The sequence below is a fragment of the Actinia tenebrosa genome, unplaced genomic scaffold, assembly GCF_029948245.1.
Source record: "Actinia tenebrosa isolate PJP-AT-01 unplaced genomic scaffold, QUT_ActTen_1.0 PGA_scaffold14__42_contigs__length_11649687, whole genome shotgun sequence".
Lineage (NCBI taxonomy): Eukaryota > Metazoa > Cnidaria > Anthozoa > Actiniaria > Actiniidae > Actinia > Actinia tenebrosa.
Genome location: NW_028292574.1, coordinates 3,302,351 through 3,314,227, shown reverse-complemented (window position 1 = coordinate 3,314,227; position 11,877 = coordinate 3,302,351). Strand labels below are relative to the sequence as shown.

General features: G+C 39.2%; 2 protein-coding genes across 2 annotated transcripts; both read right to left on the bottom strand.

Moving 5' to 3' along the window:
• Positions 1–49: 49 nt before the first annotated feature.
• LOC116293897 (meprin A subunit beta) lies at positions 50–4,825 on the bottom strand. The gene is made up of 10 exons (XM_031701394.1): positions 4,677–4,825; positions 3,890–4,063; positions 3,680–3,803; positions 2,212–2,303; positions 2,057–2,140; positions 1,523–1,741; positions 1,265–1,315; positions 852–998; positions 476–741; positions 50–265 (listed from the first exon to the last, which is right to left on the bottom strand). Exons 1-10 carry the CDS (start codon positions 4,744–4,746, stop codon positions 182–184), a joined length of 1,311 nt encoding a protein of 436 aa, XP_031557254.1. The 5' UTR covers positions 4,747–4,825; the 3' UTR covers positions 50–181.
• Positions 4,826–5,713: 888 nt separating this feature from the next.
• LOC148911227 (glycine receptor subunit alpha-3-like) lies at positions 5,714–10,239 on the bottom strand. Its single transcript, XM_089029327.1, has 4 exons — positions 9,052–10,239; positions 7,865–8,028; positions 7,205–7,420; positions 5,714–6,654 (listed from the first exon to the last, which is right to left on the bottom strand). Exons 1-4 carry the CDS (start codon positions 9,101–9,103, stop codon positions 6,451–6,453), a joined length of 636 nt encoding a protein of 211 aa, XP_088885453.1. The 5' UTR covers positions 9,104–10,239; the 3' UTR covers positions 5,714–6,450.
• Between the last annotated feature and the right edge of the window lie 1,638 nt (positions 10,240–11,877).

Here is an 11,877-nt window from a genome sequence, read left to right as displayed (position 1 = left end):
CCACTTGATCTAAAGGGTTTCGAGGAGAATATGTAAATTGAAAAATCGATGACAGCAGACATTCTTTTAATTGGGTTTCAAACGATTTTCTCTTTGAATTAGTTTGACTGCTTCAAATGTAATTTTTATTCAAGTAATCACACATTATGAAGCCAAAAGCTTGTGAATCAGGCGGCGGTGGTCAGCATCTACCATCAGTGAAATAGATATCGTCAATAGCAATGTCTCCCATGTATCCATTGCCTCTGACACCAACAAATGATATCTGCATTCAAATAGAAAATATCAATGTATTAGAAGTCTGAATCGCAAAGGGCATGCAATAATAAGGTCATTGTCATTAGATTTTTAAAAAATGAAAATAAATCGCAATAATCAAATCATTTGGAAATGTTTGACTAAAATGAGAAGATAAAGTAAATAGAAGGGCAAAGGGAGTGAAGAAAGCAATGCGTTCAACTAGAGCGTTTCTTACCGTATAAGGAGAGCTTGTTGCAGGAAGTTGAACGTCAGCTCTAATCCAAGCATTACCTTGATTTCCCAACATCTTCCACAGTTCCTGTTCATTGGCTGGGTCAGAAATGAGCGAGTGTGTTACCGACAGAGAGCCAATATTTTTACCATACATGTGATAGTAAAAATGTAGACAGCGCTCCGTTGTTGAGGCGTATGCCTTGCTGCGTAAGATGGCTGTGTCGCCTTCTTTACGGGGAATAGAGGCTTCGATGTACAAAAACCAACCTGAAAAAAATCAGTAACGAAGGTCTAGCCTTCAGGCTTTTTGTCAAGATGACTAAACATCAAATGATCGTGTAGTTGTTTTAGGAGCGAACGTTAACTAGTGTTGTTACCCCATCTTCCAGTAGTGTGATCAGCTGCTGGTCCAGTTTTACCACTTGGTGTCTTCCCTAGTAATTGAGTCCAATCGAATTGATCTCCATCGATGTTAACAAACCCACACAGATCGCCCATGATGTCGAATGTACAGGTGTCTGGTCCTAAAATGTTCAATATGAAATCTTATGTACTAAGTTTCATCATAGCTCTATGCATTATATTTGTTGCACAAGACGAATACCCCAATTTTGATACCGCCAAGGCAAGAAAGGGGCCGGATCAGAATGCAGCCCAATTTGCAGGATATTACAATATGTTTCCAATTCTCAGGAGATTGAAATTATTTTTGAATTCTTTTGGAATTCTTTACTCCAAATTGAGCTGCTCATGCAAGGAGTCTATTCTAGGAATTATATAGGTTCAATACCTGGAGGAGGTGGGTTGGGTTTGATGGGAGTCAGTGGTCTTGTTGTTTGTCCTGTAGTTAAAAGAAAATGTCGGCGTTAAAAAAAATGAATGCAATCACTGAATTCAGTTCTCAGTAAAACGCGATGCAATAAATGGTAGATTGCTGTAATTAAAGGAAATAATCACATAAGACATGGTAGTCATGTTGGGTTTGCACTTTGTGTCGACCTCGTGACAATGCTCAATAAAAGTTATGTATAAACACTGTAGCACATACCATTACACTTGTAGAGCAAGTCCGCTTGCTTGACATCCAGTGGGCTCAACCCAACACGTTGACCAAGCTGGATAGCATTTGGATCTAACGGAATGATAGTTGGTTGCCCATTGGAGGAGAAGGCGGTTTTGGAGTAATGCATGATAGCCAAATAGTCGTACCGTACACCAAGAGAATCTACTTGTGTGCGGTTGTACTTGTTGAAGTTATGTCTTCTCGCTTAAAAATAAAGAACACCTCAGTCCGGAATCTTTGCTTTCAAGTCATGTGAGGTTGGTAGGAATATATATAATCAGTAGAGTAGAGCATAGGATAGTGTGGGAGCTCGCGCGATTCTTTACGAATATATTTCACATGTCATGTGAGGATGGTAGGAATATATAACAAGTTGAGTGGAGCATGAATAAACATTAGTCGAGGATGAGACTTGGATGAGAAGGGACAGGTGAGGGAGATGATACTATTGTTTTGATCATGATCGTGTACAGATGAACGCAACTAGTTTTAGACTCAGGAATATTGAATTTTACTTACGTTCAGGAATATTGTCCCAGACGATTTTCACAAAGTTGTCTCGGTCCGGACGACTCTGTTCGTGCCAGAATCCCATTGCGTGGCCTAAAAAAAGCCAGAAGAGAGTTTAAAAAAATGTGATCATAGCCAACGGAACTGACGGAAGATGTTATTACCAATCTCATGGGCAACAGTTCCTAAGTGCCAACAGCCTGATTTGAGAGACATTAGCTGCATGCCACCTTGACGACCAACGTACGACCAGCACCTACGGAAAACATACTATTACATGATCCAAGGAAACTAGGATACACAATTGGATATGATATTTTAAAATATATTAATGTCTATTAACTATACTGTGCCATTATGCGCAGAAGCTGAGGCGTTGCATGGACTTCGGGCCTTACTGCAGCTAAGCCAATGCGCACTTAATGTATAAATGGATTTACGCAGAATAATGTTCTAGCCCGAAGCCACTATTTATACATGGATGTCTCATTTAGCAGAGCTATTTTAGCGAAAGCCCTGTGAAAATAAAATTCATAAACTCTAATTACTAATAATACAGATAAGGAAACACAATATATAAGAAATGAGCATGACGCTTTGTAGGTCGTTAAGCGCTTCAAATGACGTTCGCATTCGTTTATAAAACTTTTAGGCTCTTTGAATGATCTAATATCAAGGGGTAAAGTATCAAAAGTACGCGCCCCGTTATAGTTAAAGCCCCCTTGGTACTTAGTAGTCTTAACGAGGGGCAGAAGAAGTAAGTCGTGGTGCCTAGTTTTATAATGGTGAAATTCATTGGCTTGTCGAGATTCCGTTAAGAGGTAAGGTGGTGCTAGGCCGTTCGTTATATCTAAAGCCCCCTTGCTACTTAGTAGTCTTAACGAGGGGCAGAAGAAGTCAAGTCGGGGTGCCTAGTATAATAATGGTGAAATTCACTGGCTTGTCGAAATTCCGTTAAGAGGTAAGGTGGTGCTAGGCCGTTCGTGGCTTTGAAGACTAGCTTACATTTGAGATAATCTCGGCGAGCCGACCGCAAATCTGGCCAGCCAAGACTGGAACAGATGCAAATTCAGATGTATCAACGGCCCTGTTTAGATTAATGCATGCAGCGCGTGGCCCAGTTGACCAAGTGGGGAAAAACTGAGCTTTCAAGACAATGGGTCACGTCAAGCACACGGTACCCGGCTTGGAGGCCTGAAATCTTTCGTCACCCCCCCCCCCCCCCCCCCCCCCCATCTTTTTTTTTTTTTTTGCATTTTAAGATACTTGAATAAACATAGACGTTTGATGTTTCGCCCGCAATGTACCCATAGTGAAACCGATTCCTTTGGCACAAGAGTGTTTTAACTCTGAAACATGCGCATGCACTGTAAGTGGCGTTTTAAGACATTACGAAACGCGTAAAGATATCCATGCATTATGTATCTTTCTGTGGACACAGGATCATGAAGTTTTAACGTATACTTTAAGGGTATCACCTCCTAGGTAAAGGAAAAACAGAGCCTGGGTGGGAGGATGGCTTATGATTGCAATATACAAGTCATTCTGATTATCTGTCCACTATATGTAGTTTGCCGTCTGATATAAATGTTAACAGTCTGGCTGCACACAGCCTATATCAGTCTGTCCTACCCAGAGCCATTGAACATTTTTATGTAGTCCCTCTCAGTTGTTCTACGGACGAACTTAAGACACGTGTTCTCTTCCCACTCTCTGATAGCAGCATTGATGGAGGCAACGGCTTCTGGAACGTTTTCTGAACAAACAAAAGTCATTTATTTGTTGAAAAATATCAGTATATTGAAACAGTTCAATAGATCTGCTAGTTATATTCTCACTTACCTAACTCTAAAGAAATATCGTAAGGAACGATGAGATTGGACCATAGTTTAGTAGCGTCTGACGTCAGTCCACGAGCCCCAAGTGATGTCGTAGGGTCGCCAAAGAATCTCAGAGAATCTTTCTGGACATTGTTCAGTTGGATATCTCCTTCATGAAGATCAAGTAGCCAATTCTCTGTGGTTGAACAAGAAAAACACCCATATGAATATAATTCTTTGCCAAAATGGTGCATTAATTCACTGTCATCAAGTTCTTGAAAGGTGACTTTTTTTTAAAAAACCTGAAATTATTTATGATAATCTAGCCTTTCCGAGTCCGCTGAACGCATCCCAGCTAGAGACAGCCAGGCCCCAAGCTCGATGAAAGTCCAATAATTAAATTTGAATTTAGGAAGTTAATTTTTAGAAGGAAAGATCTAAGAACATGAGAACCCGGAGAAAAGTTCTCAAAACACACATGCTAAAACTATAACAGTCAACTCAATTAAAATGTGTTCGAACCACAGATGGGTTTTGCAACGAAGTATTAGTCAAGAATGAACCGTACTTTCTTTAAATGTTACATTTGTGTAATGATTATGATTGCTTTTGCCTGACTTTTTGATTGTTTTGTTCATCGAGCTGAGACTCTTGAAAAAACCGGCTCAGTGCGCATATATTTGACTCAAGTATTGAGCAGTTGGCACCACCACAAGCTCCTATGTGAACTACCCTGACTGTTTTAGTTGCAATTAGCTAATATTCACTGCATGCAGGAAATTCAAAATCAGTCATTCACCTCGACCTACCTTCTTCGAATGTAAGCGCACTCTGTCCGTGATAGAACACGACAAACGCAAGACAAAACAAGAAATGCATCTTCACTCGTTGGGTTTCTTAAAGAAATGCGATGATCCGAGGAAGTTATTGTCTTTTTGATATCTTTTAACCACACCTAGTAGTCAACTTGGCGACTTCGGGGGAGGGGGGACCCATACAGGGACAACCATATTGAGGAGGGGTAGGGTTCGTTATTTTAAAAAAATCCTTAGCTGAAGTTTGAAAGTTTCTTAGGATGATAGCCAATCACAATACAGTAAGGCATGCATGGCACTGACATAGTCGTCATGAGTGAGTATTGCATAATCCAATTCCGAAACCCAAAGAGGTTTTTTTGGTGTTTGATACATGGTGACTTGATTGATATAACAGACTGAACGGCTGAGAGCCTATAGTATCACTGGGTCTTTTTGTTTTCACCAAGCTCTTACGAGTCCCCCTGGTCTCTAGTCAAACACTGCTGGTTAAATACCAACCCTCATGCTTTGAAATGTGCTAAGAAAGATGAAGAACATTGTCTCACGTTCAACTGGTAATTGTGCATTACAAAGATCAAATCTTACAGCTAAAATGACAAACTTTGTTTTCAAATTGAGCGAAAGACAAACTAAAAAAATGAATGAGATTTGGACTTTTTTATTTTCGGTGGAGGCGTCATGAAAAATATATTAGTGGTAAGCTAAATGGTTATTTGTTATTATAGCTACAGGAGCTAGTAGATATATTTGAGGACTTTTAGGGATTTTAGTCGGTCAGAAGCAAAAGGGCTCATACAATCAATCCTATATTTATCATTTAATAGAAACTTGTGAAAGACAAATACATTGGCTCAGGTGCGCTCACAGACCGCGTCTTTGTTTGGCTACGCCATGCCATCTTTTTGAAATATTGAACATCTTTCAGCATATTAAAAAGAGTTTTTAGAAACTGTTAAGGAGAGACAACTTGTATATCCAGACAATATCAAATGAAATTTAAACTTTATTTTTTCTTGAAATTTCATATTTATAAACTCACTCCTAAGAATTGACTAAAACGAAATGTACAAATATAGCTGCCACGTGACCAGCAGGCTTCTAAACCCTTTTAAAAGCCCTGTTCAAACAGCTCAGAAACACTTCAGAGATTGCCTTTTTACAACATGAAACCCTGAAAAACTGAAACACTGTAAAAGACTTTGAACTGCGATTATTGTTCGATAGCCACGCAACAGATATGTGTCTGTATATTAATATGTCTAGTATCTGCTAAAGAGTTTTTCGAGTCTTTTAATCTTTTTTTTTTTTTTTTTTTTTTTTCTTTTCTATCCCAGTAGGCTTTATTTTGGCGCTTTGTCACAAGAACAATAGGCAACAAAAGTAGTTCTGTAAATATAGGATAGCATTGAAGAACGCTGTAGGTCTTCATTGAACTGAAATCCAAAACCAAAAGAGCAATTATTAAATTTCAAGAATTTGAAAGACAATCTTCGAACTTTTTTACCTTTACCGAAAATAAATACGTCATGTTTTTTTAGATATTATATTGTGCCTTTCGAAAGATACATCATGAAAAAATCTTGTTGTTTTCTTTTCAAACAGTAGAACTAGAAGTAGAGTAGATTTTTTTCAAATTTGATATAAAGTCATAGAATTTGAAGTAAAATCTGTTCCTAACTACAACAAGAAAACGTCTTCAGGTACTATGCATATAAACATGCATGAGTCATTCAAGGAAGTGGCTAGAAAATGATTAGACAATTGGTTAGTCAGCCGATTCCACTACAAAATAGATCCAAAATATGATATGCAGTAATAGAAAGGATCCGGGAAAGAGGTAACGGCATTTAACATCAATCGAGTCCACTTTAACGCGACCAAACTCGAACCAGCGTATCAATTTTTGTGACATGCGCACTGGAGGTTCACGTCCTTCGACTGTTTCAAGGGTGTCTTCGTTTTCCTTAAACTAAATAAAAAGAGCTTAGTTAGAATATAATAGGGCATGCCTTATTGTCGTGGCTGTCGCTGTTGGGAAGGGATTTATATAATACTAAATGCATGTTTAAAAGACAGAATGCAGAGAGGATCTTGAAGAAATTGCTGTCATGCTTATACAATATGCATTTATCTTTTCATCCTTTTTCTCAGGATGTGTCTTCGACTTTGTCCTTGAAGTCCATTTTCTTGGAACGATAGCCCCTACACCCATCACACAGCACTTATATAAACTTCACTTGTTTTTGTATTCAAAGTCAAAGATAATGTTCTTCATATATACTGCAAACTAGTGAAAACATCGATCATCAATTTTGTTTTCCATATAATCTTTCTATAGTTCTCGTTCATTGTAGTATACAAATATATATAAATTTTATCTAAATTGGGCTCCCTCTGGTCACAGTTAACCTTTTCACTATAATATTTTTTCATGGAGTCTACCCCGGGCAATGTTAAGCCGTCGAGGTGATATAGCTTCACTTTCTAAACGTATTTCTTCGCGCCAAGTGCGATCTTACCTCTTCAAACTTTGCCATTTCTACGTCATTCATTAATTTTTGTCGCGCAATTCGTTGATGCTCAAGGCTATCACAGAAATTGATCACAGCGTATTCAACGAGAGCGCCGAACACATACAGCAGACCGGATATGAGGATGTAATCACTGTACTTAGTGTATGTGACCTTGGGAAGAGATGATCTTACTGCGGCACTCAAGGTAATCATCGTTAGAACCTGAAATAGAACAAATTGTATTGGCCTATAAAATAAAGTGGTCAGTTCAATTACAATTATTCTTTTTACATCGACAAAATCGATGACATACATCAGGTAACCGGTTAGACATGTCAGCGAGCCGAAGACAAGAACTTGAATGGTTTTTTGTTTATTTTTAATTTTTTCCTTTTTTATTTATTTCCTTTTTTTATTGTATATACCGAATCCCTAAAACTGTCACAATTTAGCGATATATTTATATATATATGTATCCCCCCTTTTTCCAAGGAAAGGCAACAGGATAAAGCTACTATATCAGTACTAGTTGTACTACGAAGTATATATATATATATAAATCTCAACCGTTGGTCCATATTAAACACACACATTCTAAAAATAAAAAGTATATATAATAATAAGTATATATATCCAAATGAAAAAAAATATGTGGTGATGTCTTACCGTCGTAATACACAGAGCAACCCTAGCCGGAGCTGCTTTGTAGTTAATCCAGAATGATACCCAGGATAAGGCTACTATTAATACTAGTGGTACATATGTCTCAGTGATAAATAAGGTAATCCTGCGCTTGAAGCGGAAAACCAGAGACAACCTTGAATATTTACCTAAAAATGTTAGCATTAATAGTGTCACACTGAAGTAGGTACAGGTAGATCGATCTGAACTGTACAATGCTATGTCTGAGATTAATTAGATTACCTATCGGGTTTCGGAAGTGAAATTCTGGATGGTTTCTAAGTGAGAGTAAAAAACCTCGAACAGAGACAGCAAACAATGTTTATACTGACTGCCGCAGCATGCTGTCTCTAACGTTATTTTTACTCTACTGAGTATTGATGGCTTTCACGGCGGCCATGTTGGAGGAACTTAACAAAAGAATTGTCAATGAATTATTTTGTTATATCCTCCAACATGGCCGCCGTGTCTTTTGTTATTTACTTCTCTTACAATGGTTGAAAACTATCAATATAGGTTTAGATTCAACCTGTTTTTTTTTAGCATTTGCCCACAGTCCGGTGTTCTGACATCATCTGCACGCGCACATCGTAACGGATTGCTAAAGTTATTTACCGTCATCCTAATGTTGGTCTGGATAGGGAAAAATTATGCCCTTTGCATTGATGTCTTGAAAGTGGACCTCGCCCGTTCGTATTGGCCATCGTAAACCTTGATCGTTTACTAGGTAGTCGTGGAATTAATTAAAAGGTAAATCAGTGGGCGTTTAGATTTCTGATCGTGTGACGGAGTATAAAGAAAGAATTGATATAAAAGTGAGTTTCAGTTTTACACTTTATAATACACTGAACAAAATTACTCGATTCTGATTGGACAAGAGGAGTACAATTAAATCCCAAATCGTACTCTGTAGAGTCCAAATTAATAATTTTGTTGAGTTTATTATAAACAAAATATAGCACGATCTTCTCATACAATTTGGAATATATAGATACTCGTGATATTTTGAAAGTTCTCAAATTGGACTCGCCTAAGATGATCGCCTAATTTTGAAAACTTTCAAAACATCACTTGTACCTATAAATTTAGAATTGTACTCGAGATCGCGAGGCTTCCTACTGTGCAAGCAAAAATCAATTTTGTTGTAGTTGCTTAACTTATTACTGACGCACCTGTTGTGTACGAGTCAACGTATTCTTTGCCTTTGGCGCTCAGCAGATCCATCTGTGGCAGACTAATGTCTTTTTCTATGGTAACTGACTTCTTCTCGCCGAACTTCCACTTTAATATAACATTGTCAGTGGAGCCAGAATCTATGGGAGGCAAAATTGATATTGTAGACAACAGGTGGCTTGTGACAATGCATCATTACTGGGGCGATTGAATTGTAGGACAATGCAATGTAAGTAGTATAGGGAATGGGGGTTCCAGCGCAATCTCAACACGGGCAAGACCCGTGTCAAAAATCCACCTACGGAAACAACCCACTCCAAGTGTGGTTGGGGGCAACAGCGCAAATATGTTAGTCTATATATGGAGTGCGAAGATTGTAAAGAGTTTGTTTATGATTTCTGTGTAAAGTGCTTGAAACCCAAGTTTGTTACCCCACCACCAAATAAGTATATTTGTTGTGACAAGAAAATGCAAATAGAAGACGACACGTCAGCACAGTGTTACGAGTGCGGTAAAAATATTCGTAATGCCGTGCCTTGTGCTACCAGGGAACAATATTATTCCAACGGAGGTCGTAAGAAGACGCCATACAAAAGAATAAAATACTTTAGGGACTGGATGAGTCATATCCAAGGTTATCGACCGGTATATTTAGACAACGAAGTAAAGAAGAAAATCATAGACCATTTAGAAGAGCCAACCCCACAAAGTCTACGGAAGACATTGAAAAAATTAAAACTAGGGAAATATTACAAAGCTATTCCCTATCTTTTGTCTGAAATTACCGGTAAGTCTATTCCCGAGGTTTCTGATATGACAAAAGCCGAGTGGATGTTTTGTCGGCTGGATAAGGATATTCCTTATTACCCTGACGTAATTTACGAAATATTCCATGAAATAGACCCCAACCACCCCCTGTTAGGATGGATTCCAAGGCGATCGACATAATAATGATAACAGCTTTGACCGTGGGGTTTTTACTTTCACGTGGCGGAAGTGGCGTGCCTAGGAAGAACAATGAGTTGTTCACGTGTAAAACAATAGACAACATTCCGATCATGCCCCTTCGCCTTAACAACCAGCAAGTTTGAAAGTAGACTCGATATTCACTTTTAAAATCGCTGGTTGTTAAGGCGCTCAGGAATGTGCCGACGTCAATGATAGCTTCAGACATTTGATTACGCATATGACCCGGACAGCCGGCGTTCGATATGTAAATAGAATCCCGTCACGCTCTTTTCGAAGCAGATGTTTACTGAGCAAGCTTTCTTTGAAGCTCTTCTTTTGCCTCCTGGTAGATCTTTTTGCGAGATTCCTCGGAAAGATCTTTTACGACTGTTTTTTTATTCCTTATGTCCGTCTTTAATTTCTCGTACTTTTCCTCTTCAGCTAAGATAAGCGAGAATTCTGCGTTGTCTATCTTTCTGTCACGCAAAGCCTTTGAGACAAGGTCAATGATAGTATTTACTTTAGCCCTTGACAGAGCTATTGTCGTGTCATGCTTGGATATCTTGCTTGACAACTGTTTCATAACGCCTGTTGTAACAGCCGAAATAATACCGCAGACGGCGCCGACGCTAGCCAAAGGAACTCCAACGATTATTCCCGGTCCAGTAAGCGAAGTAGCAACGCCAGAGCCTGTTAACGCCACGGACATGGAGCCGGCAGTTATCGCGATTTTATGTAGCGTACTCCGGGCTCTAACGTACTTTTTTCTAACTTTTTCATAGTGTTTTGTTTGCCCTTCCAAGTAAGCCAGGATTAAGTTCGCTTTATTCAGACGAAAGTTTTCCGCGTTTAATTCGTTAGGTCCCTCCTTGGGTAGATCAGGATAAAGTGGAGGTGCTGATGGTATAACATCCATTATATATACTAATGTACGACGCTTTTGGGAATGATATACAGGAGCAGCCACATCACGACAACCGGGATTACTGGAATTGGAGGGCCTTCAGGAAGATGTTTCCGCACGCGGATGCTAGTAAGTTCGAAAGAAGACCCGATGGTATTTACTATAACGGCTCCAGAATGTACAGTAATGAGGATTTGAAACCTACGCTGGTTAATCAGACAGACAATCAACTGAAGAATTCTGGTTATGTTGAACATAAGCCTAAGCCAACATATGTCGAACATAAGCCCGTGCAAGGTTGGTCAAAGGAATTATTGCTTGGTACCAGTACTTATCCGATACCCGCGGTTCCATTTGATGAACAACCAAGCTTGGATTTAACGTTGAACATGCGGATTTTTAACAAGCATTCCTTTCCGTTAAAGGTGCGAGATATCTTCAAAAACGTGCCCATTAATCATACCACCGCTAAGGAATCTCACGAATGGTTAAGCGCTCCTAATATGCGTTATTGGCCGCAGCAGTTGAACTTTGCGGTTTGGTGTGCCACCGGCGGTTGTGGGGTAAGCGCAAACTTGATGAAGAATTCGATATTTATGTTTCACTTTCACTTTACGGTGAGGCGAATACTGCATGAGATGGGTGTTACTGCATTACCAGGAGATGCTGCGTTTTATCCAAGAGATAACAAATACGACGTTCCTGCTTACGACCGACTTTGTAAGGAGTTCGGTGTTGTAGGGAAGGATTTCCGATGCACTGCCGGTGCTAACGATGGTTTGGGACATATTTGGGCTTATTGGGGGATTGGTGGACACGAGCTAAGTGATAAGGAAGTTCATGCATTGAATCTACGATGGAACACTGGGTATCACAAAGAAACTCACGACAGTAGCACCTTCTTTGAACCAAACGCTAAGACCACTAAGGAAGTTAGAGACGGGCCTTTATTCAAAGACGAGGGCGGTAAGTA

Bases quoted from the DNA above. Each gene is read 5' to 3' on its own strand.
- LOC116293897 (XM_031701394.1), bottom strand. From the start codon at position 4,746: ATGCATTTCTTGTTTTGTCTTGCGTTTGTCGTGTTCTATCACGGACAG. The intron at 4,064-4,676 runs GTAGGTCGAGGT...GTTCAACCACAG, and splicing joins TGCGCTTACATTCGAAGAAG to AGAATTGGCTACTTGATCTT. The intron at 999-1,264 runs GTATTGAACCTA...TGAACATTTTAG, and splicing joins ACCCAACCCACCTCCTCCAG to GACCAGACACCTGTACATTC.
- LOC148911227 (XM_089029327.1), bottom strand. From the start codon at position 9,103: ATGGATCTGCTGAGCGCCAAAGGCAAAGAATACGTTGACTCGTACACA. The intron at 7,421-7,864 runs GTAAGACATCAC...GTTCTATTTCAG, and splicing joins TTGCTCTGTGTATTACGACG to GTTCTAACGATGATTACCTT. The intron at 6,655-7,204 runs GTAAGATCGCAC...CTTTTTATTTAG, and splicing joins AAATGGCAAAGTTTGAAGAG to TTTAAGGAAAACGAAGACAC.